Here is a 27,500-nt window from a genome sequence, read left to right as displayed (position 1 = left end):
CTGTGCTTAGTGGATTTAAATCGTGTACGTCACAGTCGTGTGCTGAAGGTATATGACAACATGAATAATTCTCCAAAAAAATTCCTTCGTTTATTGCATTTGTATCTCGATTACCTCATGAATGCCAAACTCAAACTAACTCCTAATTCATTGCATTTTTTTCTCTATCACCTCAAGAATAACAAATTTAATCTATAAATCACATCTCCTTAATCTTTTGAATTAATGGTGTTAAAAAGTACTCGATGCTCGGTTAATATGTTATTACCCAAATCTAACCAACTAATTTTGTATGCAATTTTACCGAGTTTATTAACGAGCTATCTAACTACATACTTATTTTCATTAATTCTACTGCCACTTTTGGCATGGTTCGCCATTAGACTTTTACAATACTAATAAACTTCAAGACGAAAAAGTTAAGTACATAAATGAACAAGAGTAGGGTCCATAAGGTAAATGGGAACCGGAAAGTTGGAACAATAAATGTTAATATGGATGGCTGAAGAACGGAAAAGGTTAACTGGCATGGCCTGTGTATTTAGAAACAGGGGGAAAGAAGAGGCGAGTTACAGAATATGGAAAGCAACAAACGCAGCAGGGCGAGTGCCAAAGGGAATATTGGGCCGAATCTCCTTCATGGAAGTGAAGTGTAAAATTAAATGCAAATGAAAGAAAGGAGGCGGAAGCTGCCGAGATAAAATGTGTGTAATACAAATGGCATAAGAAGAGTGAAAATACAGTGAAAGGTAGTGATACATAGAAACGGTAAAAAAGGTTGGCATATGTGAAATGATGTATCAGAGCGCTTTTAAAATGGTTTGACTGATTGATTGATTTATAGATTTTAGGGTCTAAGGCCATTCTGTGCTGAAACGGAAATTAACAGTAAACGTTTGAAAGATGTAACAGGAAAACCTCGCTGTTGCACTCTGAATCAATGTTAGAGAGGGTGGACAGTAAGGTGGAGAGAGAATATGAACGGAGGTACAGAGGAATGAAAGTGGTTGCAGCTAGCCGAAGGGACGCTGCAAAAGACCAGTAATGCCTACAGTGCAAATGAGGTGCACTGGAAAGGGTTTTTAAATGGTGGTTTGGTGAAACGAATGGAGGACAATAGGATGACGAAACGTGACATGGGAGAACGAGAGGAAGACCTAGAAAGACCAGGAGAAATGGCATGGAAAGGGAATTGAAGAGAAGGGGGTCCTAATATTCGGAAAGTACAAGTACATGCGAGATAGAGGCTAATGGTGTTGCTTGTATATGTGGTTCTGATACGCTGCTGGTGAGCCTTCTATACTATCGTATATAGGCTCATACTATCGTATAGCGTTTCTTCACAAAGTTAAAAGTTTGAATGTGGAATTGACCGTTTGTTTTTTTCCCTGGAACCAACCATATTGATGGACATGGCCTGAGATACATACATACATACATACATTACATACATATTGTACACACATACATACATACATATATATATATACATACATATGTGTGTATATATATATATGTATATGTATATATATATATATATATATATATATATATATATATATATATAATATACTGTATATGCAATAAATGATTTACACTGTAAGCTAGTGGTACAAAAACACAAATTAAAACACCTTGTAAATATCCTTCGAGCGTTTATGTATGATATAATAATAAATTCTAAGGGCGACCACAAAATATTACAGTACTAAAATAATTATGCACTTGGCAAGAAAAGTTCTTAAAGCATATACAATGTAAACATGGAGTAATGAAAACAAAAGACAAAAAACAACATAAGCAACAATAATAAAAATCAATCGTAGCAGATATCTGTTACACATTCCAGGACAATTAGTGAACTTCACCATTAAATAGAATGTTCCAGATGTCTAAAAGATCACTGGCCGATACGAAAAAGAATTTGAAACCTTGGGTGGAAATCCCAAAAGAAAATCATCTCCAGTCGTCTAAGGCTCATGACACTTATTTATAATATATTTCCAAAAAAATGAGATAACTTCTACTCTTTTCAACTCTGTAAACAGGGTGACCATCTTTAAAACACTGAATGGCACAAATAGCATCGCTTCAGGTTTTATCGTCACTTGAAAAACGTGGGAAATAAGAATTTATGTGTTGTCCACTCCACCATTCCGGAGGGGAAACCTTTTGGCGTTAGAGTGACATATCAAAGGAGACTGTCAGGCAAGTGATTGATTGATTTATGGCTACTAAAACTGGCGTCACAACATCTAGGTTACTGACGCCGATCGGGCAAGTGAAATGAGGTTTGAACTTCGTTTCGAATAATCGTATCTCGAGAAATATCAATATTTACTTTGATATTTTTCTATTTTTGTGACCTCTGAACCTTGAGAGACGGTCATTGTCACAATCATTTAGGCTAAATAACCAAGACATCATGGATATCTTTTATTTAAATTCCATAATAATAATAATAATAATAATAATAATAATAATAATAATAATAATAATAATAATAATAATAATAATAATAATAATAATTTGAACGAAAACAAAAGTACACCCATAACGATGAACTTTAATAGTACAAAAATACATGGCTTAAATTCTGTCTACGTAACACATCAACATCTTTGTTAACTGAATGAACTGAATCTCATGAAAACTATGAATGACACTAAATAAAGACAGAAAACTCACAAAGTGAATAATGACCACCAAACCAATAATAAACCACACAAGAGTTGATGTTGAAAATGTTGCAGCCTAGTAAGAAATAAGCCTACGTTGTCATTATCATTACACCATCACGTTTCAGCATTAGACTACCCTTTCTATGAATTCAATTCCAGATTGTAAAGAGAGAGAGAGAGGAGAGTCTCCCCTTTAGCACGAAGAGAAAAACGTACAGGCAATAAAGAAAACGATAACCCAAAATTTCAGGCCAAACATACTTGCACTCCAGATAGAACACTCAATCCACTACCTAATATTAAATGTCGATTATAACATTTACAAATTGCAGTCAACGTAGAACCTTCAAATACAGCATAACAGATACAATATAAACAATAATAAATTCTCAAACTTTCAAATGTAGACATTCCAAAAGCATAGAGAGATCTGGTGCATACTGTATTGGCTACTACATAAACCCAAGAAAGAACCTTAAATCACACATACACTCAAAGATACCTTATACTGAACTGTGCAGTTCGTAAACTATAACTTAATTAACTCTTATATTCTCGAATAATGCTATTCTAAAAAAAAACTATTATTATGATACTAAAAAGGCATAAACCTTCTTAAAACTTCCTTTATTTTTGCCAAATTTGTATTTTTCTCAGAACATGTGGAAGTAACAAAATGGGTAAATTAAAAAAACTACTTTCTGTATACAAAGATAAGCAGTTACTTGTAATTCATGTCCTAAAACTTCCACAGCCATCAAATACTATTTATTTTACCCATTTGCATGTTTTTTCTCCTTCCTCTTTCTTTCCATGAACAACATACAATTTAACAACACACCTTTGTTTACATATGTATTCTTTTCTGAAATATCTATGTGACAAATATTAGGGTCAACAGGTTTTACTGAACTCTAATGTTTCTAACATAAAAGTTTGCAAAAACCATCCTTGGAAGAATTAGGTCAAATAACTATGAAAACCCACAAGCAACCAGTAAATATAATACGGCTAGTTTTGCAGTCTACCTTACACAGATCAGCAAATCATGTGAAGCTAAATTCCACAGTTCTGAATGGAGAAGACCTAAAAAATAATAATTTATAAGACCTAATGTTAACAAGAAAACACCAAATGCCTCGCCTAACAACTTTCCAACGTAATTCGTCTTTTCCATAGTTCTACAAATGAGAGCCTTTTTTAAGATTATTCGTCAGTGTGAGCTGGAAATGGGTGCTGAAGCTTTATAACAAGGTATTTAATTGGTGGTATGTCGGTGAATGGGGGGGAATTAAACTGACATGCAAAGTGAGTTTTCACCTGGCAGGGAAGGAAGGAATATAGAATTTAGGGTAAAGGCCAAGCGCGGGACCTATGAGGTCATTCATTGCTGAAACTGAAATTAACAGTAAAAAGATTTTCAAGGTTTAGCAGGAGGAAAACCTAGCAGTTGCACTATGAAGCAAAGGTTATGAGAGGGTGGAAAGAAAGACGGAAGCAACAGAACATGAATGAAGGTACAGTAAAAGCATTGAAAGGGGCTACAGCTAGGGGCCGAAGGGATGCTGCACAGAACCTTAAATAAGGCCTACAATGCACTGTATGAGGTGCACTAATGGCATTAGTACTCCCCTACAGAGCACCTAGCAGAAAAAAAATGACTACGTAACCTCCTCTACAGCCTGTCATTAGAGACATAGGCTGAAAGGGTCCAGGCCCTGGTTGTGTCAAGAATAAAGACTTACGGCAAGAAAACTCTGGCAGATCCTGTACAATATTTCCTCAAATTAGCTAAGGAAAGCAGGTTGGTAAGCAGTGAAATTGTAAGGCAAAAGGCTGATGGCCAGACTCTTGTTGCTGCTATGTCTATCAGCATTCCTAGGTGCTTCCCCACTTCTTGGGCAAGAGCTCTCATGTTGCAATCCTCAGATTATTTTGCAAGTAAGGCTGACTTAGACCTGGGCATGAACTCTGATATTGCAATCCTCAGATTATTTTGAAGTAAGGTTGTCTCCGACCTACAGTAGAGTAACTGCACCTCCAAGGATACCAGAAACAACAAATTACTGATGGGACAAAAAGCAATTCCCATGAAAGTAAGCCCTAGCTGATGCCAAGGTGAGAACTCATGTGACAACCTGTGGAGCTACTCCCAGTCTGAAGCACAGGGCTTTGAACTACTAAACTGTTCCTTAGCAGACAAACTGGTGGTCAAATGGATGGGTACAGTATCTGAAAATATGCCTCCTTCACATCCAGCAAAATCATGAAGTCATTCACTCTGTGAGGGGCAACACACTGCTTATTACCTCTATCTTGTGGTGAGTTTCATGAATAAACTCTTTCAATGGAGAAAGATTACTGACCAATCTCCATAGCCAAATTGATTCTCTAGCAGGAGGAGCCTATAGTAGAAGCCTGAAGGCAGACTATCTATGACTTCTAGCTCATTATTTTCCCGCATCGCCCTTTGGAATGGGGTGATCCACCACGAGCATGTAGAGGTCTCACCTTGGGAGGACGCAACGAGACACCGCCTCCACATGTGTACACCCCCTGGACCAAGCCAGAGTAAAACAATTAGGGTAGGGGAGGAGCAGAGGAGTCCGGGAAGAAGGTAACAGAGATTCGGCGGTGTAAGAGGCTGAGCATTCCTCGCTGGTGGCATTGCCAAATGCTTGCTTCCTACATTTCTTGTCAAATCTCTTCCACTTTGAAGGGGACTAGCTAGTGCACTCCTCACAGGGAAAGTCAGGACAACTACTCTACAAATACAAAAAGTACAGAATTGTTGAGGGTCAATAGTAAGGGAGGATATACAACAGCCACACACACACACACACACACAAATATGTCCTACACCTTGTCATTGCTCAACACTCGCATTAGGAATATTCATTACCAGAAGTTAAAATCAAGCATGTTATAAAATTCTTCTACTCATCATAAATATTTCAACAAGGCAGTCAGATACAAGCGTAGCAAGATGTCCACTCTTGAAGGTGACTTAAGAAAAGCTCCAATAACTATTTCCAGCTTTTACCAGGGAATGCTACCAAGTTACCAAGTAAAAGGGAATGATTTAAACATCTGTAAGATTACACCAGCCAATGTGTTACTAAGTGTACTGCAGTTGTAAAGATATCTTAAAAAGGAGATACAAATATAAAACAAAAACTGATTAGAAGTAATTGCAAAACCTTGACTATATTGCAAAAGTTTTGGCAATCAGCCTTTGTTATCAATGTCATCACCAAAGTGAACATTGAGGTATTCACACCTAGACCATATAAAAGCAAGACTAAAATCATTCAAAATTCCAGACTTAACAACATAGCCATTTCAGCAAGGTTGCGGTCTCCAATCCTGACAATGTGGCAATCAACCTAGAATTGAACAGTTTGGTAATTTCTATCCTACCTCCGAGTACAAAAATAACTCCCAGCAATATTTCTCTTCTCCATTTCATGAAGCAGGTACAGTATCCTGCTTTCCTGTGGCTAAACCTCCTTTAATACTCCCTTTCAATCTCTACCTAAAGCCTCAGAAAGATACTGTACTTGCATTTGGCTGTCTATTATGCTACAGATCAAGAAGTACAAAAGGCTCGTACTCGTAGACATACAGCAAGGAGCGCCTAAACATCATACAGAGGATGAAATAGAAAAAAGGGCTTGTTGATGGTCCTTGTATCTATTTCAGAAATAAAGAATCAGCCAAACTCCTTCTTATACACAATAATCCTTGCTGGAAATATCCAATGAACTGAATAAATTAATAGAGCTCCCCTTGCAAAGCTCTCCTTCCCTCTCCAATACCAGAAGATCCTAACATGCTTATTTTCATACCTGAATCTGTAGCCCACAGCTGATACTCTCCTCTCACACAGGGCAGCCTTGATGTTTTTACTTTTCCAACTACATACTATATTCATCTGAATAAATAGCTGAATAACAGAAAATTTGTTCATATTTCTCTGATCCACACAAAGCTTTCAAAGGGCTCAGTGGTCAAGACAGCCTACACAAAGGGAACCCAAGAACCATATCCTGGGTTTTCTCATCTCATTACCTCATCATTCCTCCTGAACAAGAAAACCAGCTTGTTTAAGCAATTCAGTCAAGGACCACACACACACACACACACACACACTCATACTGTACATAATTAGAAAAAGAACACAGTTATACTAATTTTTTTCATCTCTGAACTACCTTCCAGGCCCTTACCCTTTGGACAACACTTAAAAGTTAAAAGCATTGTTTTTCCAAAACCATTATAAACAGGCATCTCACACCAACAAGAATAGGTCTATAGATGCCTAAGTTATGGCCCAGAAAAGGCACAATATAACCAAAACCAGAGATGGCCTTGAAATAACATACAATAATCATCATGGAAGCTGAAGGTAAAATGACAATGGTTGGCTCAAGCACAGGTAATGTGCTATTGGCCTGCAGAACATCTGTGACCCTTGAGATTTCCTAGTAAACCACAGCAAAACTCCTGAATATCTTCTTTTGGCTCTGTCATAAATCAGAAAAAAACACCACAGCAAAAGTGCAAGAACATTCTAGTTCTGCCTCCTCAGTAAACACAAGAAGCAGAAGGCAGGAGGGTGATATACACCAGGTTCAAAGACATTTTAGGAATATTTTCCTTTTCTTTGGTAATGAAACCCAATACTGTACATCAAAAGGATATCACAACACCAAAGGCATAATTCAGATGTCTAGACACTGTCTAAAAACTCATAATGAGAAATGTTGCCTAATATTAAAGAATGTTTAACATCACGGCAAACACCTCTGCAAACTTAAAGTGTACTAATTTCCATAATAAACAGTTTATGTAACATGGGTTTTTTGATTATCTACTGTAAGATATAGCAAGATTTTTCCCAATCTCAATCACAAAATGAATACTGATGTGAACTTGGTTCATTCTCTACATATGGATAATGCACTTTGCATCCTTTTAGCTGTCAGCTTTTCCTCTTCAATGAAACTCAACCATTTTATCACAAAACATTGTAAGTATTTAGATTCCAACTTCTTTTATGATGTGTGGGTTAGTTGGTAGCATCCTTGCCTTTCATTTGAGAATATACATGGTTCCACCTTAATGAGAATCAGAAATTCATTCTAGTTGCACAGTGATGTGAGCTGACTTCCATCATATTTACTCAGAAGGGGTAATTCCAATGAAATGCTATCAATGGAGTCACTGGTGAGTTGGGAAGTTGGGTCATATTGGACAGTATAAAAGGTATGAACCCAGCCCAGGCAAAGACTCAGATACTGTGTCAGTATCTAGGTTTCAGCTTCTGTTATGACCTGTGTAGGTTTGTCAGCAGTCCCTGCCTTTTATTTGAGTGTCCTCAGTTTGGTCCTAACCTGCATTAGAAATTTATTACTATTGAACATCATATTGTGCTAATTTTTCATTGAATGATGTGATATCCAATACTGGGTGGGATGAAATGCACAAGTCATATGTCAATGATATACTGTTCACCTGCATAATACCAACCCACCTACAACAGGTACAGGAGACATAGAAATACTTGAATCACAACTGGTTATAATAAACAAGGTTTGAAAGTAGAAAGTGGTACAAGAATCTGCAGTCATAGATGAGACATGGTTATGATCAGATCTGCCATGCACAAAGTCCAGATAGGAGCTACAGTCATTATAAAAAGTGAGTCATGAAAATGGGAGGTGACATGTGTCACCTGTTACAGGTGCGAGACAGGTGTGGTGATGTGACACTTGCATTGGTCAAAGAGGACTTATGGCTGCTAGTCAAAAGTGAGCCACAGGGTCACAAGTGAGAAAAGGCACAATCAGATGTCCCCCTGTGCATAGTCAAGATAGGATTCACTGCCTTCAAAACAGAGAAGTTGCAGGAGGAACCAGCAGTTTTGGAGAAAGGACCCATGGATTCCCATGACTACAAAAGCCAGGTTTTTGATCAAGGGTAGCTAAAGCTGTTGAAGCCCACTGAGCTAAAGGAGAGACAAGACTGATAGATTTTATGAGCATAGGACTGTTGCCTTGAGAGAGAGTACTAGTGCCATGACTGCCACTACTAGTTAAGTAACGGGTGGAATTTCATCTCTGTTAAGGCTGAAGCATTATCAAAGGTGCTTCCAAGCAGGGACTGCCAAGGTAATAAGCCAATGGGACAAGAGTCTTCAGAGGTGAAGTGGTTGTGTTGCAAGAGGTACCAGCAATCAGATGTAGCATCTGGCTTGATGAGGCCAACACTAAGGGAGTTTTTGAGGACTCAGCTGTTAACTTGCTAATGATGCAACCCCTTAATCAGCTGCATTAGCATATTCTGGCATCTCTTACTACTCTACAAACACAAATAAGCCCAATTCCAATCCATGAAAACAGCACAAGTGAGTTCAGATGTCAAACTGCTGGGAAAATGTGCTTTATAAAAATGGTTAAGAATGATTGATATAAGTGCAGTTCTAATTGATATGACTGCAGCTATGAAAAAATCAGAAGTATCTCGACAAAGTGCTATATTTGACAGACACACACAGGGGAATGACTTAGCAACCATAATGAGGGGACCTTATGGTCCTAGACGAATAATTAGTCAAGTGGAAGTATTCTTATTCTGGTGTGTCTGTTGGAATACTATCCATACTGGATAAGCATTAATAAATTGATGTAAAGACCCTCTCAATATCAGACACCTATTTCTTAATTTCATTAAATAATTTCACTAAGTTCCATTGGATGAAGCAACCAAGAATGGATGCTATTCTCACGTGAAGCAAGCTTGGAATGGATGATAAGATACCTAATGCAACAGGCAGTATGTCTCGTCTGCATTCCTCGTCCTTAAGCATCCTCCAGGACTGCTGTTCATCTTGTGTATGTTTAATGATTGTGCTGAGAAAAATATTCAGCTGGACTGCAGAAGAAAACAATGTTATATTGCTAATTCTTTGTGACAGTTGCCTGTGATCACATTCTTTACAATTGCTTTGTAAATGCATACCCATTGGCATCAACTTGCTCCTACCCTGTTACAACTGTACAGTGTCCTCTATATTAATCTTTTACCTTGCAGCATGTAAACTGTGAAAAAATGTAAAAATGTCTAATCTGAAACCAGTAACACGTACCTCACTACATGAAACCACAGTTTGCCTTTGATTATTGATTGTTACTACTGCTCTTCCCATGCATGAGACATGAGTGACCACATAAAGGTCCCACCTATAACTGGGGACACTGGGGGTGCCTTTCACTTTAATGGATCAACTTCACACAATCCTTCTAATGGATCAACTTTATAAGATCAGTCATGATATTTCATGTGCACCTGACTCTTCCATAAAAGTTAACATGCACCTGTCTTCTTGCCCACACATCTTACAAGACTAGCTGCACATGACATGCAGTATTTGGTAGTGTATACACTTCTTTCAGCGCCTGTTCAAACTTCTTTCAGCATGCATATGTCTTATCCAGTTTTCATGATGACTCCTCTTAGCATTTGCGAGTTCTAAAACTACACATAAGTATTGCCACTGCACAAGAGCAGGAGATATGTTTATGCTTCCTATGTTTCGAATGAGGGTGACATCACAAATGCTGGAGATGTTTCATGTTAGAGGGTTTCACTGAAAGCCAGCAGTGTTGTTTCAAACTCTTCCCTCACATGTGAGAGGACAAGTTTCCCTCTGATGCTAAGCACACACTCTGAGGTACTGGCAGATACTGAAACTCTTATCCTTTCGTCAGGAACTCTTATTGATTTTCGTCAGGAACTGAGTTTTCACCATAAACTTAGGAACAAACATAAACAAGAGAGATTCCCAACCCTCCAAGTGTTGAACAAGATAAAATAGGCCGTACAACTTGCCAACAGGCTTTGGAGGCTAAGGCTAGTGTTAAAACACTCTAAAGAGTGAGAGCTCAGTCAGAGGCCTCCAAAAAGGCTACAGAGGATGAGTTACATTCCATCCAGAGGACAAGGCTCCCAATGTGGGCAAGATTGTTCAAAATTCCTCACAAGTACAAACAACTCTACTGAGGAGGAGAGGTGTCCATACCCTTCAATTGGAAGACCTGGCCCAACCCAGAGTAATAGCCTTCTGCTGCACAGACAGACAGGAGCTTGTCTCACAGAAGGTAGACAAGGAAGTTTACAATCTGTTGAAAAATAGCTCTAATTAGAAACACCTCCACTTCAAAACAAATTTCAACTAATGGCCCCCACTTCCAATGGTACATGTAAGCTGATGATACACAAGAGGAACATGGGCAACTACACAGTCTTGCAAAAACAAGCCTCTTGAAGAGCTGCTGGAAAACCTCCAACCATGAAGGCTCAGGGTTCACATTGACTGGTGGCACCTCAAGACGTGTCTGGCAAAGAAGAGTGGGCATGGGGAAATCTCCTTGTGTGCTCAACAAGAATATTAGATCAGGACAGCGCTGAAAGCAAAGCCAACAGGGAGCTACTAAGATCATTCTGAGACCTGGTGTGACAAACACTCAGTCTATAACTCAGTGAATTAGAATGAATGGTGGAAAGATGGAAAGATATAATGTCCAAACTATCCCTGTGATGCTGGAAGATGTCCTCCAAAACATCCCAGCGGTCTGAAACAAGATAGCAGATCACTGGGAGTTTCCTGTTAATCTATGTGGTAAACAGATCAATCACCCATGTTCAACCAAGCCTGCATAGCCTTTTTGTCAAGCAAGGATGTAGGAACCACTCAATCCCTGCTAGCTGTCCCTGGCAGCTGAGCTGGTCTACCAAAACATTCCACCTATACAGAACATACCTGCCTGACAGATCAACAGCATGGTAAACCACTAACTAATACATCTGCTTTATCAACTGGCAAAGGTGAAAGGAAACTGTGTCCACAACTTTTTCAATGGAGCCACTATAATTCTATTGTTGCCCATCAGCACTCCAGACTAATGTATCCCACACTCTTGGATGCTTACAGGGCTAACTGTGTTATATGCACTTACAAAATGCTAATGTGCAGATGAAAATCATCCTTTGTCCATACACCTGAGGCAGAAAGACCTATCACATATGTGTCCCATCCTTCCTTTGATGCATCCAAGAAGCGAAACATGCCACCAAATTCCTCTCTCACTTCTTGGCTCATGGACATGAGGTGTGAGGGAGGGTTGTCCAAGGAAAACCAACAGTTTCAGTTGTCATTGAAGTGAGTATTGGTGAGACACCCATGCAGCAGAAGCTTCTCCTGGGACAACAGGGACAACACGTAATCCAGAACCACCTGCCCAAGTTGAGTTGGTTTGTCCTGTTTTGATAGGAACTGAGGCGCCACCTCCCTGGGCTTGCTAACAAGAGAATCTGACAGGAAGACTTAACATGCCCAGGAATTTTGCCAGCTGCTTGAGATTTGACCCCTCCCAGTTTATGGGGATCTCCAGATCAAAACAAAATGTAAGGTGGCGGACTCTGTTCTGGAGCAACTGTGCCTCTGAGGGTGCCGGAATTAATTAGTCATCCAAGTATCACAAAAGATAAAACAGTACAAACCAAGGGATAGCAAAAATGTCCACACAAGAATCTCTTGATGAACCAGACAACACTGAAGGGCCTGCACAATCCCATGTATAAGATCAACATGATACCTGGGGATATCAAATGGCTGCAAACCACTACACAAGGACCCTGCACTCATATGTACAATTCCAATATCATGTACGAGCTGTATGAGAGGGTAGCACCAACTCTACTCCACATACTTCTACTGAAGCACAGGAGAAACAGTCAGGAAGTTCTCTGGACTAAGAATGAATGGGGAGACTCAGGGACCCAAGAATGCTCAGAGTTCCCTGTGTCATCCCTACCTATGGCAGATGTCCCATTTTAGATGCAATCCCTTGGAAAAGAAAGGCCCTAACTTGAAGTTCAGTTGGACTTCTTGTGAGAGTTTCCTTTATCTCTTCATCTTCTTCTTACAGGAGGAAGAAGAGATAGAAAAAGACAGAAGGAAGAGTTCAACTAAGAGGAGGAAGAAGTGTGCCTGTGCGTCTTCATGTTACTAGGTCCACAAGCTTTATTTTTCTTTGCCACAGCAGGAGAACTAGTTGAGGCACGTGCAGCAAATGAATAGAAGTATGGCCTGTGTTTGATACCATGGAGGTATCTCTCACGGGTAAAACACTCATTACATGAGGCTCAACTAGGTTGAGCTCCCTAATGGGAGTGGCAACATCAGTTGCAGAGGAACCCCTAGCCAAAGCTTACTGGTCCAGGAAGGTGGCAAAAGATGTGCTTCCTTGGATACAAAGGCCACATCTACAGGTAGTCAAATGATGCAAACATACCTAGAACAGCTTATGGAACAGGGGCAGGTGGTAATGAACCCCAAAGACACACACACACACACACATCACGGTCTCACCTGGAGAGATCTTGGCATGCATGGGCTATCACTGAAAATAACCATGCACTGATTGCCCACTTTCATGTATGCAACCCGCTCTGACTGAGCCAGAGGAGAACAAACATGACACTTTTATGATGAAATAAAGTTTTATACTTACCAAGTAATTACATTGTTAATAGAAACTATAGGAATGTAATTACTTGGTAAGTTATTTATATAAAAATAAGGGGCAAGGAGAGGAATAGGGCAGTACAGGATGAAGGAACCTAAAGGATATGGCAGTGCCAGCGGCGGAGTGTTCCCACTTAATGACACTGACAAATGCTTCTTGGTCTTTTTCCACATCTTGCCTTACCTCTTTCACAGCAAAAGGGGACCAGGACAAACTCTCCCTAAAAGATCCAACTTTAGAGTCAGCAACAGCACAGCAAGATGTGTGGACATGACTACAGCCAAAGGAAAAGTCCTTGATACTAGAGCACATGTTCCTTTCATTGAACTTTTCTCTCATTTCATGGCTTGAGAGATCACATAACCCCATTGTTGAGTGAGTTTAGATCTCAAGATGAAAAAGTACATATTTTCCACTATATATAAGTACATAGTGGAAAATATGACATTTTTACGATAAAATAAAGTTTTATACATACTTACCAAGTAACTACATAGCAACAGTATTAGTTTCTAACTATCGCGGCAGCTTAAATTTGAAATTCGTGGTAGCGTTCTATTGTTTTGGTGTCGGTAACTCGGCCCCACCTACTTTTGGGGAAGGATAGGTACAACACAGGTGAAGAGCTAAATTTGTGCACTATGTCCATGTGAGGGGAGGAGGGAGGGCTCCGATCATGTAGTTACTTATTAAGTATATACAAAACCTTATTTTATCATAAAAATGTCATTTTTATATAAGTAACTTACCAAGTAACTACATAGCTGAATCTCACATTGACAGGAGGTGGGATACATGGACATATACTACTCAAAAGCACTCAGTAATGGAGATGAATTTGAAACCGAAAAGTAGCTAGCATTGGTACAATGCTTGTTGTAACCTTACCTGGTGAGAGAGCTACAGCAGGAAGACACTACCCCTGGTGGGTGCTCATCTCGACCGGTAGTGGTGTCGCTTCTACTTCAGTGGATGCTTTGCAGCCGAGGAGTACTCCGATGGCTGCCAAAGCATTATAATGAAAACAAATGCCCTTGCTCTGGGTGCAGTACCACAAAACCACCAGATAACCCAGTTACCCATACACCACATAAAATCACTCAAGTATTTCCCATCCATTAAAAAACACAACAAATGGTGGGCATTCCAGGTACACAGTAAACCCCCCAAAAACTTCCCAAAACTCGACAACCTGTAATCAAGGTGAGTGGATAGAGGAATGGAAGTAATACCTCCTATCATTCTTCCCCCAATACTATGCCCGCCATGGATAATGGACATAAGGTATTGCAGTTCTCATGTACTGTTTCAATATCACGCAAATAAAAATTTGCAAACACTGACTTGCACCTCCAGAAGGTGGATTGCACAATCATGGAGAGAAATAAGTTTTGCTTGAAAGCCAAGGAAGCAGCTGCCCTAATTTCGTGGGCTCTAACTTTACAAATAGGAAAATCCTCCTCTTGAATCTTCAGGTGAGACTCATAAATTACATCCCTCAAGAAAAATGCCAATGCGTTCTTGAATAAAGGATGTGCTGGGTCCTAGACTGAGCACCAGAGGTTAGGGGAAGGACCTCTGGTACTTTTAGTCCTCTCAAGGTAATGCTTTAACGCTCTTACTGCACAAAGAGTTCTCTCTTGGTCTGTTGGTCTGAGAATGTCTGTCAAACTCTTGATCATGAATGAATGGGACCAGGATGGAAGGCATTTCATTCTTAGCTAAGAAATCCAAAGTGAAGGAGCAGACCACATCTCCTTGTGCAAAACCCACCTTCTTGCTCAAGGCCTGTAGTTCACTAGTCCTCTTGGTAAGATCCTGAAGGGATAAGGATTGAAGAAGCTCAAATGGAGGGCCCGAAAGCCGTTTTATAACTACATCTAAATTCCAAGACACTGAGGCTGTCTTGTCCTATTTTGAAGTGTTTAACAAGTTGATCAGATCGCTGATGTCTTTATCAGTAGACAAATCCAAGCCTCTATGCCTAAACACAGAGTTAAGCATAGCTCTGTAGCCCTTGATCATGGGTGTAGCTAACCCTCAGAAGGTCCTTAAGAAAAGCAGAAAGTCTGCAGTTTGTGCTACAGAGGTAAAAGAAGACAAGACATCATGTCTTCTGCACCAGCTACGGAAGATTGCCCACTTGGTCTGGTAAACCTTAGAGGAAGACTGGTGTCTATACTTTGCAATCACCTTGGCAGCTGGTCTCGAAAAGCTCTTTGCTCTGACAAGCTTCCTGACAGTCTGAAGCCTGTCAGAGCAGGAGCGGATAAACCTTGGTGGAACCGGTGAAAATGCAGTTGCTTAAATAGATTTTGTTTCTGTGGCAGAAGTCTTGGGAAATCCACTAGGAGATCAAGAAGGTCTGAAAACCATTCCTTCTGAGGCCAAAAAGGAGCTGCCAGGGTCACCGACATGTTGTCGTGTGAGAGATACTTGTTGATGACATCTCTCGCCGCATTGAATGATGGGAAGGCATACACATCCACATTCGACCAGTCCTGGAGCATCGCATCAGTTGCCCATGCTAGAGGGTCTGGGGCTGGTGAACAACACAAGGGAAGATGATGGTTCCTCAGTGTTGCAAACAGGTCTACTGACGGCTTTCCCCAGTGTTTCCACAAGTCGGTGCACACCTGTGGATTCAGCGTCCACTCCATAGGTAGGACCTGTTTGCAGCGACTTAATTCGTCCACTAGGACGTTTAATTTGGCTTGGATAAAACGTGTGACAATCTTGGTGTGATTGTCCTGTGCCCAGAGGAGTTCCTTGGCTGCTTGGTAACGAGAGGAGTGAGTCCCTCCCTGATTCTTTATATACGCTAGGACAGTCGTACTGACAGTGTACTATGACTGTGCTGTTGAAAGTCGCTGTTGCAGAGTGCTGAGGAACTAAGTGAATTGCCTTCAGCTCCTTCACGTTGATATGACGTCTGGCCTTTAGGAAGAATTGTAACACTCTCATGTGGAGTCTTCCTAAAGGCACAAACTTCTCTATGGATAAAAGAGTGCCCAATAAACTCATCCACCCATTGGCTGAGTTGGCTGAGCATGAAGGGAGAGAAAGAAAGTTTTGAACCGTTCAGAGGCAGGATTGGACTCTCTTGTCACATGGAAAAACCCAAAAAGCTAAAGAGTCAACCTTCATTCCTGAATACAGAATCAACTGAGTAGGGACTAATTGGGACTTGCTTATGTTTATTAACAGGCCCATTTCTTGGGCTAGAGAAAGTGTCTTCTGAAGGTCCTCCATGTATCTTGATTCCGAAGAGGAGCATGGGAAACAGTCGTCTAAATACAGTATAAACAAATATTGACTTTCATGAGATGGAGCCACTTCACTAATGGGGTGAGAACCCAGGTAAAACTTGAGGGGCTGTAGAGAGGCTGAAGCACAGAGCCAGAAATTGGAAGACTCTGCCCTGGAACACAAACTGAAGATACTTCCTGGAATCCGGGTGTAATGGAACATGGAAGTACACGTCCTGCATATCTATGGTTGCCATCCAATCCCCCTGGCAGATGGAAGACAGGACTGATTGATTGGTTTACATCTTGAATTTCATAGTCTGAACAAAGAAATTCAAGGCGCTGATGTCAAGGACAGGTCTCCAACCTCCCGATGACTTTGGGACAACGAGCAGACGGTTGTAAAACCCTGGCGTGCTTATGTATTCGACCACCTCTACAGCTCTCTTCCTGAGCAGAGACGAGACTTCCTGCAAAAGAGCTGAAAACCTCTCTGAGCCTAAGGAGTAGGCTGCCATGTTGATGGGAGAGGACACTAAGGGAGGTTTCTTCCTGAAAGGAATGGAATATCCCTCTCTGATGACTTTCAATACCCAAGGTTCGACATTTCTGCCTTCCAACTTGCTCCAAAAATGTAGGAGTCTGGCTCCCAGCAGAACACGGAGGACAGGATCCTCACTTGCAAGAGGAGGGCTTGACTGAAGTTTTTTTGGCTGGTCAAACTGACTGAAGATTTGTTTGTGGACATGGCTGGAACTTAGCTCTACCGCCTTGAAAGGGCTGCTGCTGTAGTGGCGAGATTGTCCTCGAAGCAAAAGAGGCCAAAGGAACACGTCATGACTCCCTAGGACGTTTGGTGGACTGTGCCTGCAGATCTTGCGTAGACTTCTTATGCAATTCCACTGCTCCATGCTCTACTGTGGCACGGGGAAGGAGACTACAGGGGTCCAAAGGAGCAAAAAGGAGAGCAGACCTCTAGGATGGAGTGACTCCTTTTGTGGTGAATTAGCACCACTGCTCTCTCTTCTTGAGGACTTCCACCGCAAATGAGGCTGCCAGCTCCTGGGATCTGTCCTTAATTGCCTTATCTGCGCATGAGAGCACTCCTAGCTAGTCTGCAGAAAATTTATCTTGGAGGGTGGCACAATCTTCAATCTTCTTCACCAATGCGCCCCTGTTCCAATCCAAGAGGCTGAAGATTTCGAACACCTTAAAAGATGTTCCACACCGCGTCAAGTGATCCAGCTTTGATGATGTGAACAAAATCTTTGGTAAAGGAGAATGCTGATCTTTGTGCTAAACCAGTCAAACTGTGGAAGTCCCCTTGGGAGGAGGCAGAAACTCCCAAAGAAGGAGCTTCCCCAGTGACATAAGACAGGTACCATCCCTTCGACAAACGAGAAGGGGCGCAAAAACAGCCTTGCCCAGATCCCTCTTCTCTGTCAGCCAACTCTCAAAGCCTTAGGCAGACTGTAGGCTGTTTCATCATGAATGCCGAACTCGGAGAAGACGGGGTTGCTGGGGAAAAGAATGTCGGAAAGCAGAACAGGAAATTCTTTAAAAGAGATGCATATGCTGAAGAGGGTTATTCCTGGTCAAAGTCCTCTTCTTCAGACGTCATGGGAGAAGTAGCCAAATCCGCAGCTTCATAAGTCACTGTCAGCTTTTGCAGATGGTCTAGAATAATATCTACGCAACGCTGGATTGGTTCCAATGAAGGATCCTGAACCGACTGGCGACTGGAGTGTGGTGCCGGATGTCTGGATGCAGTTGGTGTCACCTTGGAAGGTAAGCGGGCAAACACGGGAGAATGCATGTGCACAGGTGACTGCTCAAACACTGCATGCTTCTCATATCCCACTGGATGATTGGATCCCACTGCACACTTGGATCCCTTGGATCCCACTGGATGTCTGGATCCCTCTGATCCCACTGGACGTTTGGACCCCTCAGATCCCACTGGACACTTGGATCCATCAGATCCCACTGGGCACTCGGACCCATCGGATCCCACTAACAGCTTGGATCCCTTTGGATGCTCAGAATACACTGAGAACTCGGATCCCACTGGGTGCTTTGAACATTACTTGGAAGCCCGTTTGGGCATCACACACTGGCACTCTCGCACTGGCACTGTAGGCAACGCATGATTGGGATCGTCCCCAAAAGCTACAAGACGGTCTGGGACTCTGCTCCCAATCTCTGGTCTGCTTACATGGAATCGGGCCTTTTCAATGGCCTAGATGCACTTCTGCAGTGCCACTTGTGCCTCTACTCGCACTGCACTTGGATCCATCAGATCCTGAATTAGACCCATTAGAGGAAAGGGCATACACATCAAGTTGGACGCCTTTCCAGCGGCTGTCCACCGAGTCCTGGGACCCTCATACAACAGGCTCAGCTGAGGGGGCAACTACCTGTGGGACAACCCCACCGACCTCCCTTGGACTTATGGTTTGCCTCCTCCCAGGTTTAGGGGAGTTTGACAGAGACCTTTGTCTAGGAGCGTCAATGGGACGAGTAGTTACCTCCTCCAATGACACTGCACTTGCACCGTAATCACTGACATTAATCTTATCCATAAGATCTCCTACTGAAGCCCCTATCTGAACTACAGTATTAACTAAGAGACCAAACTTATGGTCTATCCTGGCTTCCAAACTGGCAATGGCATCAGGTTTCAAAGGTTAGGAGATGGGTAATAGAGTTGCAGGAAAAGTCGGAGGACTGGTGATAGGGGAAAAGGCAGTCACAGGTGTAGAAAGGGCAGGTAGAGCAGGTGACCCTTGGCTAACAGAACCCTTAGCTTCGGCTCTAGCAGCCGCCTTTCCCTGTGTATTTCTTTCGAGTTTGTCTAAATAATTTGTCAAAGTCTTCCACTTCCCCTGATCCCACTCTCTGCATTCGTCACAAATTAAGCCAGAAGAGCAAATTTGTCCCCTACAATGACTACAAATGGTATGGGAGTCATATTTGACTGACGTGAGCCAGGTACTGCAGTCATAGCTGCAAAACCGGATGCTAGAAGAACTATAGTCAGACATATTAAGTCACACTCAGGAAAAGTCCAGACTAAATAAGCTAACCTAATTAGTGTAAGTGCTACCAAAGCAAGGAATACTTCACCAAATGTGATGAAAGTCAAAACCATCCGGTGATACAATAGTCCAAAATTCAAACCAAAGCTGCTCCAACAACCGATGATCAGTTGTTGACTGGCAGAAACAAATTGGGCTCTTCAGTTGTGTTGTACCTATCCTTCCCCGAAAGTGGGTGGGGCAGAGTTACTGACACCAAAACAATAGAACGCTACTGTGAATTCCAAATTTAAGCTGCGCGATAGTTGGGAACTAATAGCTATGTAGTTGCTTGGTAAGTTACTTATATAAAATGTAATGCTATTTGACCTCTTTTTTGAGATCAAATAGCATTATGGGTATTTATAGCCAAGTGATAAAATAAAAAACTGCACTTCCACACAATTATTTGACATTTGCACCATGGTCTTACGCTACCTATGCAATTTTGGCAGTGCTAACAATTTTATACCATCAATAGCTTAAGTGTGTTGCTTTACTACGATCGAGTTAATCAACTTTGTGCAAGTTAAGCTGTGTTAGCAGTATTACTGCATATAATAACCTTAAGTCATTGGTCTGAATGTTAATATCTTGTGTTAGATTTACAAATACCATTCACCAACAACAGAACACAGATTACGCAGCCAATGCCTGAACACCGTGGAGCATATGAAAAATGAAAGCGTTACGGTACGGCTACCGACAGCTAAAATGCTAAGGTTTTTAAGACCAGCCACTGCTATTCTTTAACACTAAATCACTGAGGGTGGAGTAAGATAAGTAAAAGTATGGCTAACCTAGTCAGAATCAGATAAAAAAAAACCTGTAGCTGAACTTATCCAAACACTTGCCTACTATGGCAAGTGGTGTAAGGTTTAGCCTAGGTCTTATTGATTAAGTTTTTGTATAAGCCTAAGGAATAGTCTTGGATATTGGAGCTTGTGTATTTTAAGGATAAGCACAAGCTAAACTACTATTGTATGGACTAGGCTAATAATAGACTAAGCCAGTCCAGCAAGGGCATAATTTTGGTGGCTAGGCCACACTCAATTGGTTTGGCAAATTAACCTATCCTAACATAAGATACCTATATTTTACTTTTTGAAACCCTTGAGGCAATACAATCTTTTCAGCAAACACATATACTGTACTGTCTATTTTCATGAATCTCAGACCATTATTGTTATTACAAACCAATCTTTAGTTTGACCATTATCGTTGTTGCAAACCTATCTTTTGTTTTTAAGTAGAAGTAACAGAGTCTGAGGCCTGAGTAGCTTAGGTCAGGCAAACCTTGATCCTAGGTTAGTTTTAACTTAAAAATTAATGACCTTTGAATAGGTAGCCAGTAGGGTTACTTAACATACGGATTTCTTCCCAAATACACGATCAAGCATTCTTCCATCTATTTATCTTGTGTTTTATGCCTTTTCTTTTACCATTAATGTTGGTGCAAACCAATTGTTTTCATTTTTCCCCTACACCTTAACAGTACTGTATATATCAATTAGGAAGGGCCCTACTAGGAAATGGGTTTTTGAACGCCTCTAGCAACTATGGTCATCAACAAAACCAATTATTGCATTGTTAAGTCAGGCTGAATTCTACAATTCCAAAATTCTAAAACCAATGTCCCAAGCTACCACAAAATGTTAAATATACTGTAGTTGGATTCTGATGAACAAGTCCACCAATATTCTCATATGATGACTACCATTCAGGAGACTTATTTCCCAATCTGCAACATAGTCACTTTTCCATCTTGTGTCTAAAAGGGTATAACAATTTTTCATCCTCCCCAAAGGTAAGCCATAAGGTATTCAGTCATGAAGTGAGTTATTTAATTTTTTCAATAGCATGGAAAATTACACAACTGGTGAAAGATGTATACTGTGAAAGTTTTGTATGTGTCTATTTTAAGAATTTTATATTAGCCTAATTTCCATAACAAATGCTTGGTTAAGACATCAGAGCAACCCTTGGTCTAACAAAGTAGAAAGAACCTGAGTAAGAAACCATACCTTTGGAGTCAGGTTAGGATGAGGGGTTCTCCACAGACCCCTCAGGTACCAAAGGGCACTGAATCATTAGCTAAGTTAATTTAAGAAAGTTAGGTTACTGCATCCTTGCTTTCCAGTCATTCATATTTCCTCCCCATACCAAAACCATGGTTTTCTATCCTCAACTGTTTTTATGAGAGGGAGCATTGTATTGGTTTAATCAATGGTAAAACTGCAGGCCACTACTGCACGATTCTAGTTTGGTAACTAGGCCTACCAGTTTATGAGCACAATGGGTGTTGTGTTTAGTACCAGTCCCTTACGGATGAATGTTAAAACATACAGAAAAGACAGGAAATATCATAAACATAAATAAAAAGTGGTAAATAATCTGGTCGGTGATTAATGGGAATCAGGATGTGGTAGCAGTGCACAGTTTTATGCAAACAATTATTAGGGCAGCATACAGGAATGAATAACCTATTGAAGTCATCAAAAACACATCAAAATTCAGGCTAGCCTCTCAAGAAAACTATAATTCACAAGTTTTTAATTTAAAATAAGGGATTTATAGTGAATATTTACCATTATTATTAATAAAATTTCCAAGAAAAACTGACAAAAAACAGCTTAGGCCTATCATATTTTTAAAACAATTCATTAAACTGTATGTTGTACAAACTGTACTAGGCAAGTAGGCTGGGCTACGTAATTATTAATTAAGCCTAATAGCTGTAATATGAAACCATGAGCAAGAGGAGCCAGTACAATGGGCCATAAAAACTACGGCTATAGTGTAGGCTAGGCCTTTGGCAATTTGAAATTGAAATATAAAACTCAGGCCAAAGGCCAAATGCCAGGTCCTATCCTATGAAGTCATTCAGGTAGAACTAAACAAGAGCTCCGCATTGGATATTACTTTAGAAATTGATTTTTCCTCTAGTATTTTGGTTGATTATTAAGAATTTATAATTATTTTTTGTCGGTTCAAGTTGTACGATGGCCATCCTGGAATGGTTTCGTGCATGCGTAGTCTTATAGAGGAGCTTTTGGTAAAAAATGGAGTTTCCTTCACCAGGGGGTCCGGAAGGCGGAGCTCCTGACTAGATAACACAGCCTGTTTAGGTTAGATTAGGTTAGGATACATTAGGTTTGTATAGTTCCTTTTATAACAGGTTTTCTTAGCCAATCCCTTCTGGAACATATGGCTCCCTAATAACATGCACATGCGCACAGCCATCCCGTGACAACAACATGGCGGTCCAGTCTTTCTCCCAACATTTCCAAAACCCTGCGTTCCCAAAGGGTCCCTACCATGTTGGGTAGATATGAGGTTAATGATAGTTGACCAACAATAAACAACACCACCTCCTTCATCAGCAATATTAAACGTATAGGAAAAATCAATTTCCAAGGTAACAGTCCGTGTGGAGCTCTTGCTTAGAAGTACCACCTAGGCCTTGGATAGGTTCGGGTAATAACGAAATGACATAGGCTGGGGCTAAGCTCGACCTGGTATTTAGGCTAACGCAACTACGTAAAAGGGAGACAGTTGAAGCAGTCTACGGGCGTATTATCAGACATATATGCATCTAATCAAACGTGCAATAAGGTCTGTAATTAATAAAGCCTGTCAAACTCCATTAAAACAGGCATGACTGGTCTCGGATCCGAATGGCAAAAAAAGTGACACATACCGGGTGTCCTCTGTCCGGCGATTCTACGTAAATTTCAACACCAGGATTAGAGCAGACTGATAGAAACCGTTGAATCACGTAGAGTTATGGACTACAGTATTGCATAAGACGCTCATAAATTAAATTATAGAACAATTTGTTTGTACTCACACAGTGACTCCCATGTTTGTTTATGTTTTGGCACCAATCTCGTATGATTAGCAAGAAATATCGTTTCTCGAATTGCCGCCTCTTAATAAGACTGATGACGCGTGGACAAGTACTTTTCATTAAAATCACTTACAGAACTATTTTATGTTGCCTTATTCACATGATTATTTGAATAAGTGTGCAATTATAAAAATAATTTTGTCGATATGGATTATCTAAAATTTTATAGGTTATCGTATTCTTGGCAGCCAATTCGTCAGTCGGCCGCCTATTGGGCAAAATGTGAACTGCTGTGGCGGTCTCCCCATTGCTGCCATCTGTTGGATTTACTGAGAACTAATCTCATCATTTCACCCACTAGATTAGAGCACAGCGTTCCATTAAGGTTACTGATTACTTCAGCAAATGAATAATCGTCAGTGTGAGGTCAATTACAATGTTTCAGTATCGAACAGGATATTGATAAATCATGTAAGTCTATGTAAGACAGACATTCAAGAACAATCGTTGGCAACACTGGTCGGCGTTCACTGCGCCGGCCCACTCCAGCTGCTGATGGGTAAAGAAGGTTGCCGTTCTTTTAATCTCAGTTTTCCATGGCGAGATGTCCCTACGGCTTTTATATTATAATAGGTGTTAGTGTTTGCTATGCATAGTGGTACAGATGAATTCAAGATGTGTTATAAACGATAAGAACGGAAGGGTGAGATGTGAGAAAAGGCGTGTCTGGCGAGCAGTGGGATCTCCCCTCATCCACATTGTGTACCATTGATCGCGGCCTGCAGTCACAGTAGTGTCCCCTCGGCCAGTAGTGCGAGAGGAGGCAGTGATAGTTAGTGTTGTGGTGCGGTGATATGATGATGATGATGATGGCATCAGTGTGTAGTGAAAGGCAGTGATGATTATGGTGGGATGTCGCGCGACGTGTATGGCGGTGGTGGTGGGGGAGGAGGGGTGCCAAGTACCAGGTCGCCCCGATCCTCGCGCCGCGACCTGAGTAGTAACGACCCTTACTATTTGGACCAGGGCGGTCACCACCGCGCCCACAGCCCTCAACCTACAGCCGCTTCAGCAGCCGCGCGCCGTAGCAGATCGGCTACTCGCGCTGCCTCCCCCACCCTGGCGCTGGACCACGGTGGGCCATACATGGACCCCCACGCCACCATGGACGCGGACCGCCGTAGCGGATCAGCACCAGGATCTCACCACCGTAGCCGTAGCCAAAGTCGCAGTAACGTAGGACGTAACTATCACTCCTTGGACCGAGAGGCACACGATCGCGAGTTTATGCCAATACGTGATCCTCGTGACCGAAGCATGGAGCGAGGAGCCATGGACATGCATGGTGTTCAGGGAGGCCACATGGCCCGAAGGGATAGATCTCTAGATCGCGGGCCAATGCTCGAGGACGATCTCTACCGTGACCACCACTCGATGGGAAGGTCGCGAGCCAGCCCTAACCCGGACCTTAGCGGGCGGCATGGGGCGGGCAGTCTCGGGGGGATGGGAAGGGACGGTTATTTAGCCGAACTACAAGTGCACAATTCCGATCTCCAGAAGGAACTGGGGAATCTCAAAAAGGAACTGGAATTGACCAACCAGAAACTGGGCTCCTCCATGCACTCTATCAAGACCTTCTGGTCTCCCGAACTGAAGAAGGAGCGTGCCCTTAGGAAAGAGGAGAGTGCGAAGTACTCCCTCATCAACGATCAGCTCAAACTACTGAACTCTGAAAATCAGGTAGGGAACTTCTTCATTAATCATTTAGCATAATGCCGCCCTTACATCGATTGGAACATCGATTTGGCCTAGTACCATGTAAGGGGAGTGTCTCACAACAACATGTCCAAGTAATCACTGTTTAAGATATATTGCTGTAAATTGTTGTAATGTATGTTTGTTCATGACTTTAATATGACTTGTAGAAAAATGTTAGACATTATATATATATATATATATATATATATATATATATATATATATATATATATATATATATATATATATATATATATAGGCCTATAAACTTCACTCAAAGATGTGTATACACATATGTACTGAATATAATGTAGCGCATTACTTCAAATGTAAATATGCATACATTCAGGCAAATTCATCTCTTTAATATAAACGCACAATACTCATATCGTTTGTGTATTTGTAGGCGGATAGGAAAGTCATGCAGTACAGTGACTAAGGAAAAGACAAATGGTAGCTGCAGTTTTTCATTTACCCGTATACTTTATGCCTATAACATACGGATATTTACAGGATATAACAGTTTCTCTCTCTCTCTCTCTCTCTCTCTCTCTCTCTCTCTCTCTCTCTCTCTCTCTCTCTCGTATACACAAACACACACACGCACCCTTTTAAAATGTGTAATGAAAGAGTGATGGATGAGTGAGTATATTAGGCCTACTGATAGAATATGTAGACTAACGTTTTATATATATATATATATATATATATATATATATATATATATATATATATATATATATATGTCTGTATGTGTGTGTGTATGCCATTACCAGTGCAATGTTAGATATAGGCTAGTAGTGTGCAAATATTGATGTGGCCGATACAGTCGTTTAATTTTGAAAACATATGCGCCTATACTAAAAAAAAAAAAAAAAATATTCCAACCGAAATAATTAATTTGTGGTAAGCAGTATGTTGGCAAAATGCGAATTTAATTACTACAATGTTTGAATTCTTGCAGCAGAGATATCACCCTGTTAGGAGATATTGCTGTTAAGTATTCACACACACACTGGCTTGAAGGTAAGAATGACTTTGTGGAAGAAGACTCAGGACACAATTAGCAAACTTTTTATCAAAAGACTCCAGACATATTTAATCGATATGACAAGTTAGTAGTGCACCGAACCATGTGCACATATATAATGGAGATTACGGCCCCATAAATGATCGAACAACCGTTGTACAAAAGTATTCAACAACGTTAACGATATTTTTCAATTTTTTACGATGAAGAAATCACTTTAGAAAATCACTTTAGAATTTGTAGAGTAATAGGAAGTCAGAGCGACCCGCCCTGTTGAATTCCAGTAACCTGTTCCGGCCATTACAGAGTGCTGATGTTTCATGCACCCACAGGTGTGTATGTAGACCTATGTTTATTATTGAGTATTAAGCTAGAAGATAATACGAGTGGAAGCTTCTTGAGACGAAAACCCTAAATGTGTATAATAAATGTCGTGTCTTTTGCTAAGAACGATAAGGAGCGGAGCTAAAAAAAAAAAAAAAAAAAAGGCTTCAACGGATGGCTAAGTAAAGGTCCTTGTATTTTATAGACAAATATTGCATGAGACCGTGCCACTTTAACACTTATGTTTACATACACAAACGCATTCAATCAGCGCACACGTGTAAGTCAACAGAACGATCTTGAAAATCGCCCGAGATAAATTGCGAAAACCAGCTCTGCCGTGATGAGATGAGACTAGAATAATTTGTGACTGAGCCGTGCAGCTGATGCTGTAAGATATCTGCAGCCCAGCTTCTATCTTGAACTTTGGATATTTGCTCAAGTATTATCTTATTGAGGGCTGAATCATTTTTATTTAACCTTTTCTTGTCGTTGTTTTCTTTATTTTTTTCTGAAGGCTTTCACTTCCTTCAGGCACAATATGTTGCATCAAAGGATCACATAAAAGCAGTAATAAAAGTTACTGAGGCACTGATGAGGAACCTATATTTTACACAAAAGTTCCCGTACTGTGACTCTCTCTCTCTCTATATATATATATATATATATATATATATATATATATATATATATATATATATATATATATATATATATATATATATAGTTTCCTGCAGAATCCATTGTGCATTTGTTGACATAAACAGTGAATTTTGTCCCTGGCATTTTGAATGTGATGGGTCATATCCAGTGCAGAAAGGTGCATGGGACTAAAAAACTCGTCCAAAAGAGCCAGCTAAGGACTGGTAGGGTCTCATATTCTAGAGCCACTTCCTTTTATAAGAAACACTTTTATCAGAAGTATATACGAATTTGTGTT

The 27,500-nt window shown here is 40.8% G+C and overlaps 2 protein-coding genes across 4 annotated transcripts in view; one reads left to right on the top strand and one right to left on the bottom strand.

Moving 5' to 3' along the window:
- MED20 (Mediator complex subunit 20) overlaps nt 1-23,598 on the bottom strand; it is a 176,312-nt gene extending 152,714 nt beyond the window's left edge. For 2 of the 3 annotated variants that reach the window (XM_067107800.1, XM_067107803.1), the window contains exon 1: nt 6,530-6,624. In XM_067107800.1, the coding sequence (XP_066963901.1) occupies nt 6,530-6,615 (86 nt within the window). In that variant the 5' untranslated portion in view covers nt 6,616-6,624. Of the gene's footprint in view, nt 1-6,529; nt 6,625-23,448 lie in introns of those variants that run through there. The other variant, XM_067107801.1, reaches the window with a different exon arrangement.
- A 387-nt stretch (nt 23,599-23,985) lies between these two features.
- LOC136840854 (trichohyalin-like) overlaps nt 23,986-27,500 on the top strand; it is a 505,698-nt gene continuing 502,183 nt past the window's right edge. Inside the window, 1 exon segment of the mRNA XM_067107799.1 lies at nt 23,986-25,188. Coding sequence (XP_066963900.1) covers nt 24,361-25,188 — 828 coding nt within the window. The 5' untranslated portion in view covers nt 23,986-24,360.

Source organism: Macrobrachium rosenbergii, chromosome 8 (genome assembly GCF_040412425.1).
Source record: "Macrobrachium rosenbergii isolate ZJJX-2024 chromosome 8, ASM4041242v1, whole genome shotgun sequence".
Lineage (NCBI taxonomy): Eukaryota > Metazoa > Arthropoda > Malacostraca > Decapoda > Palaemonidae > Macrobrachium > Macrobrachium rosenbergii.
The sequence above is the reverse complement of the archived record's forward strand: the minus strand, read 5'-3'. Positions and strand labels throughout refer to the sequence as shown.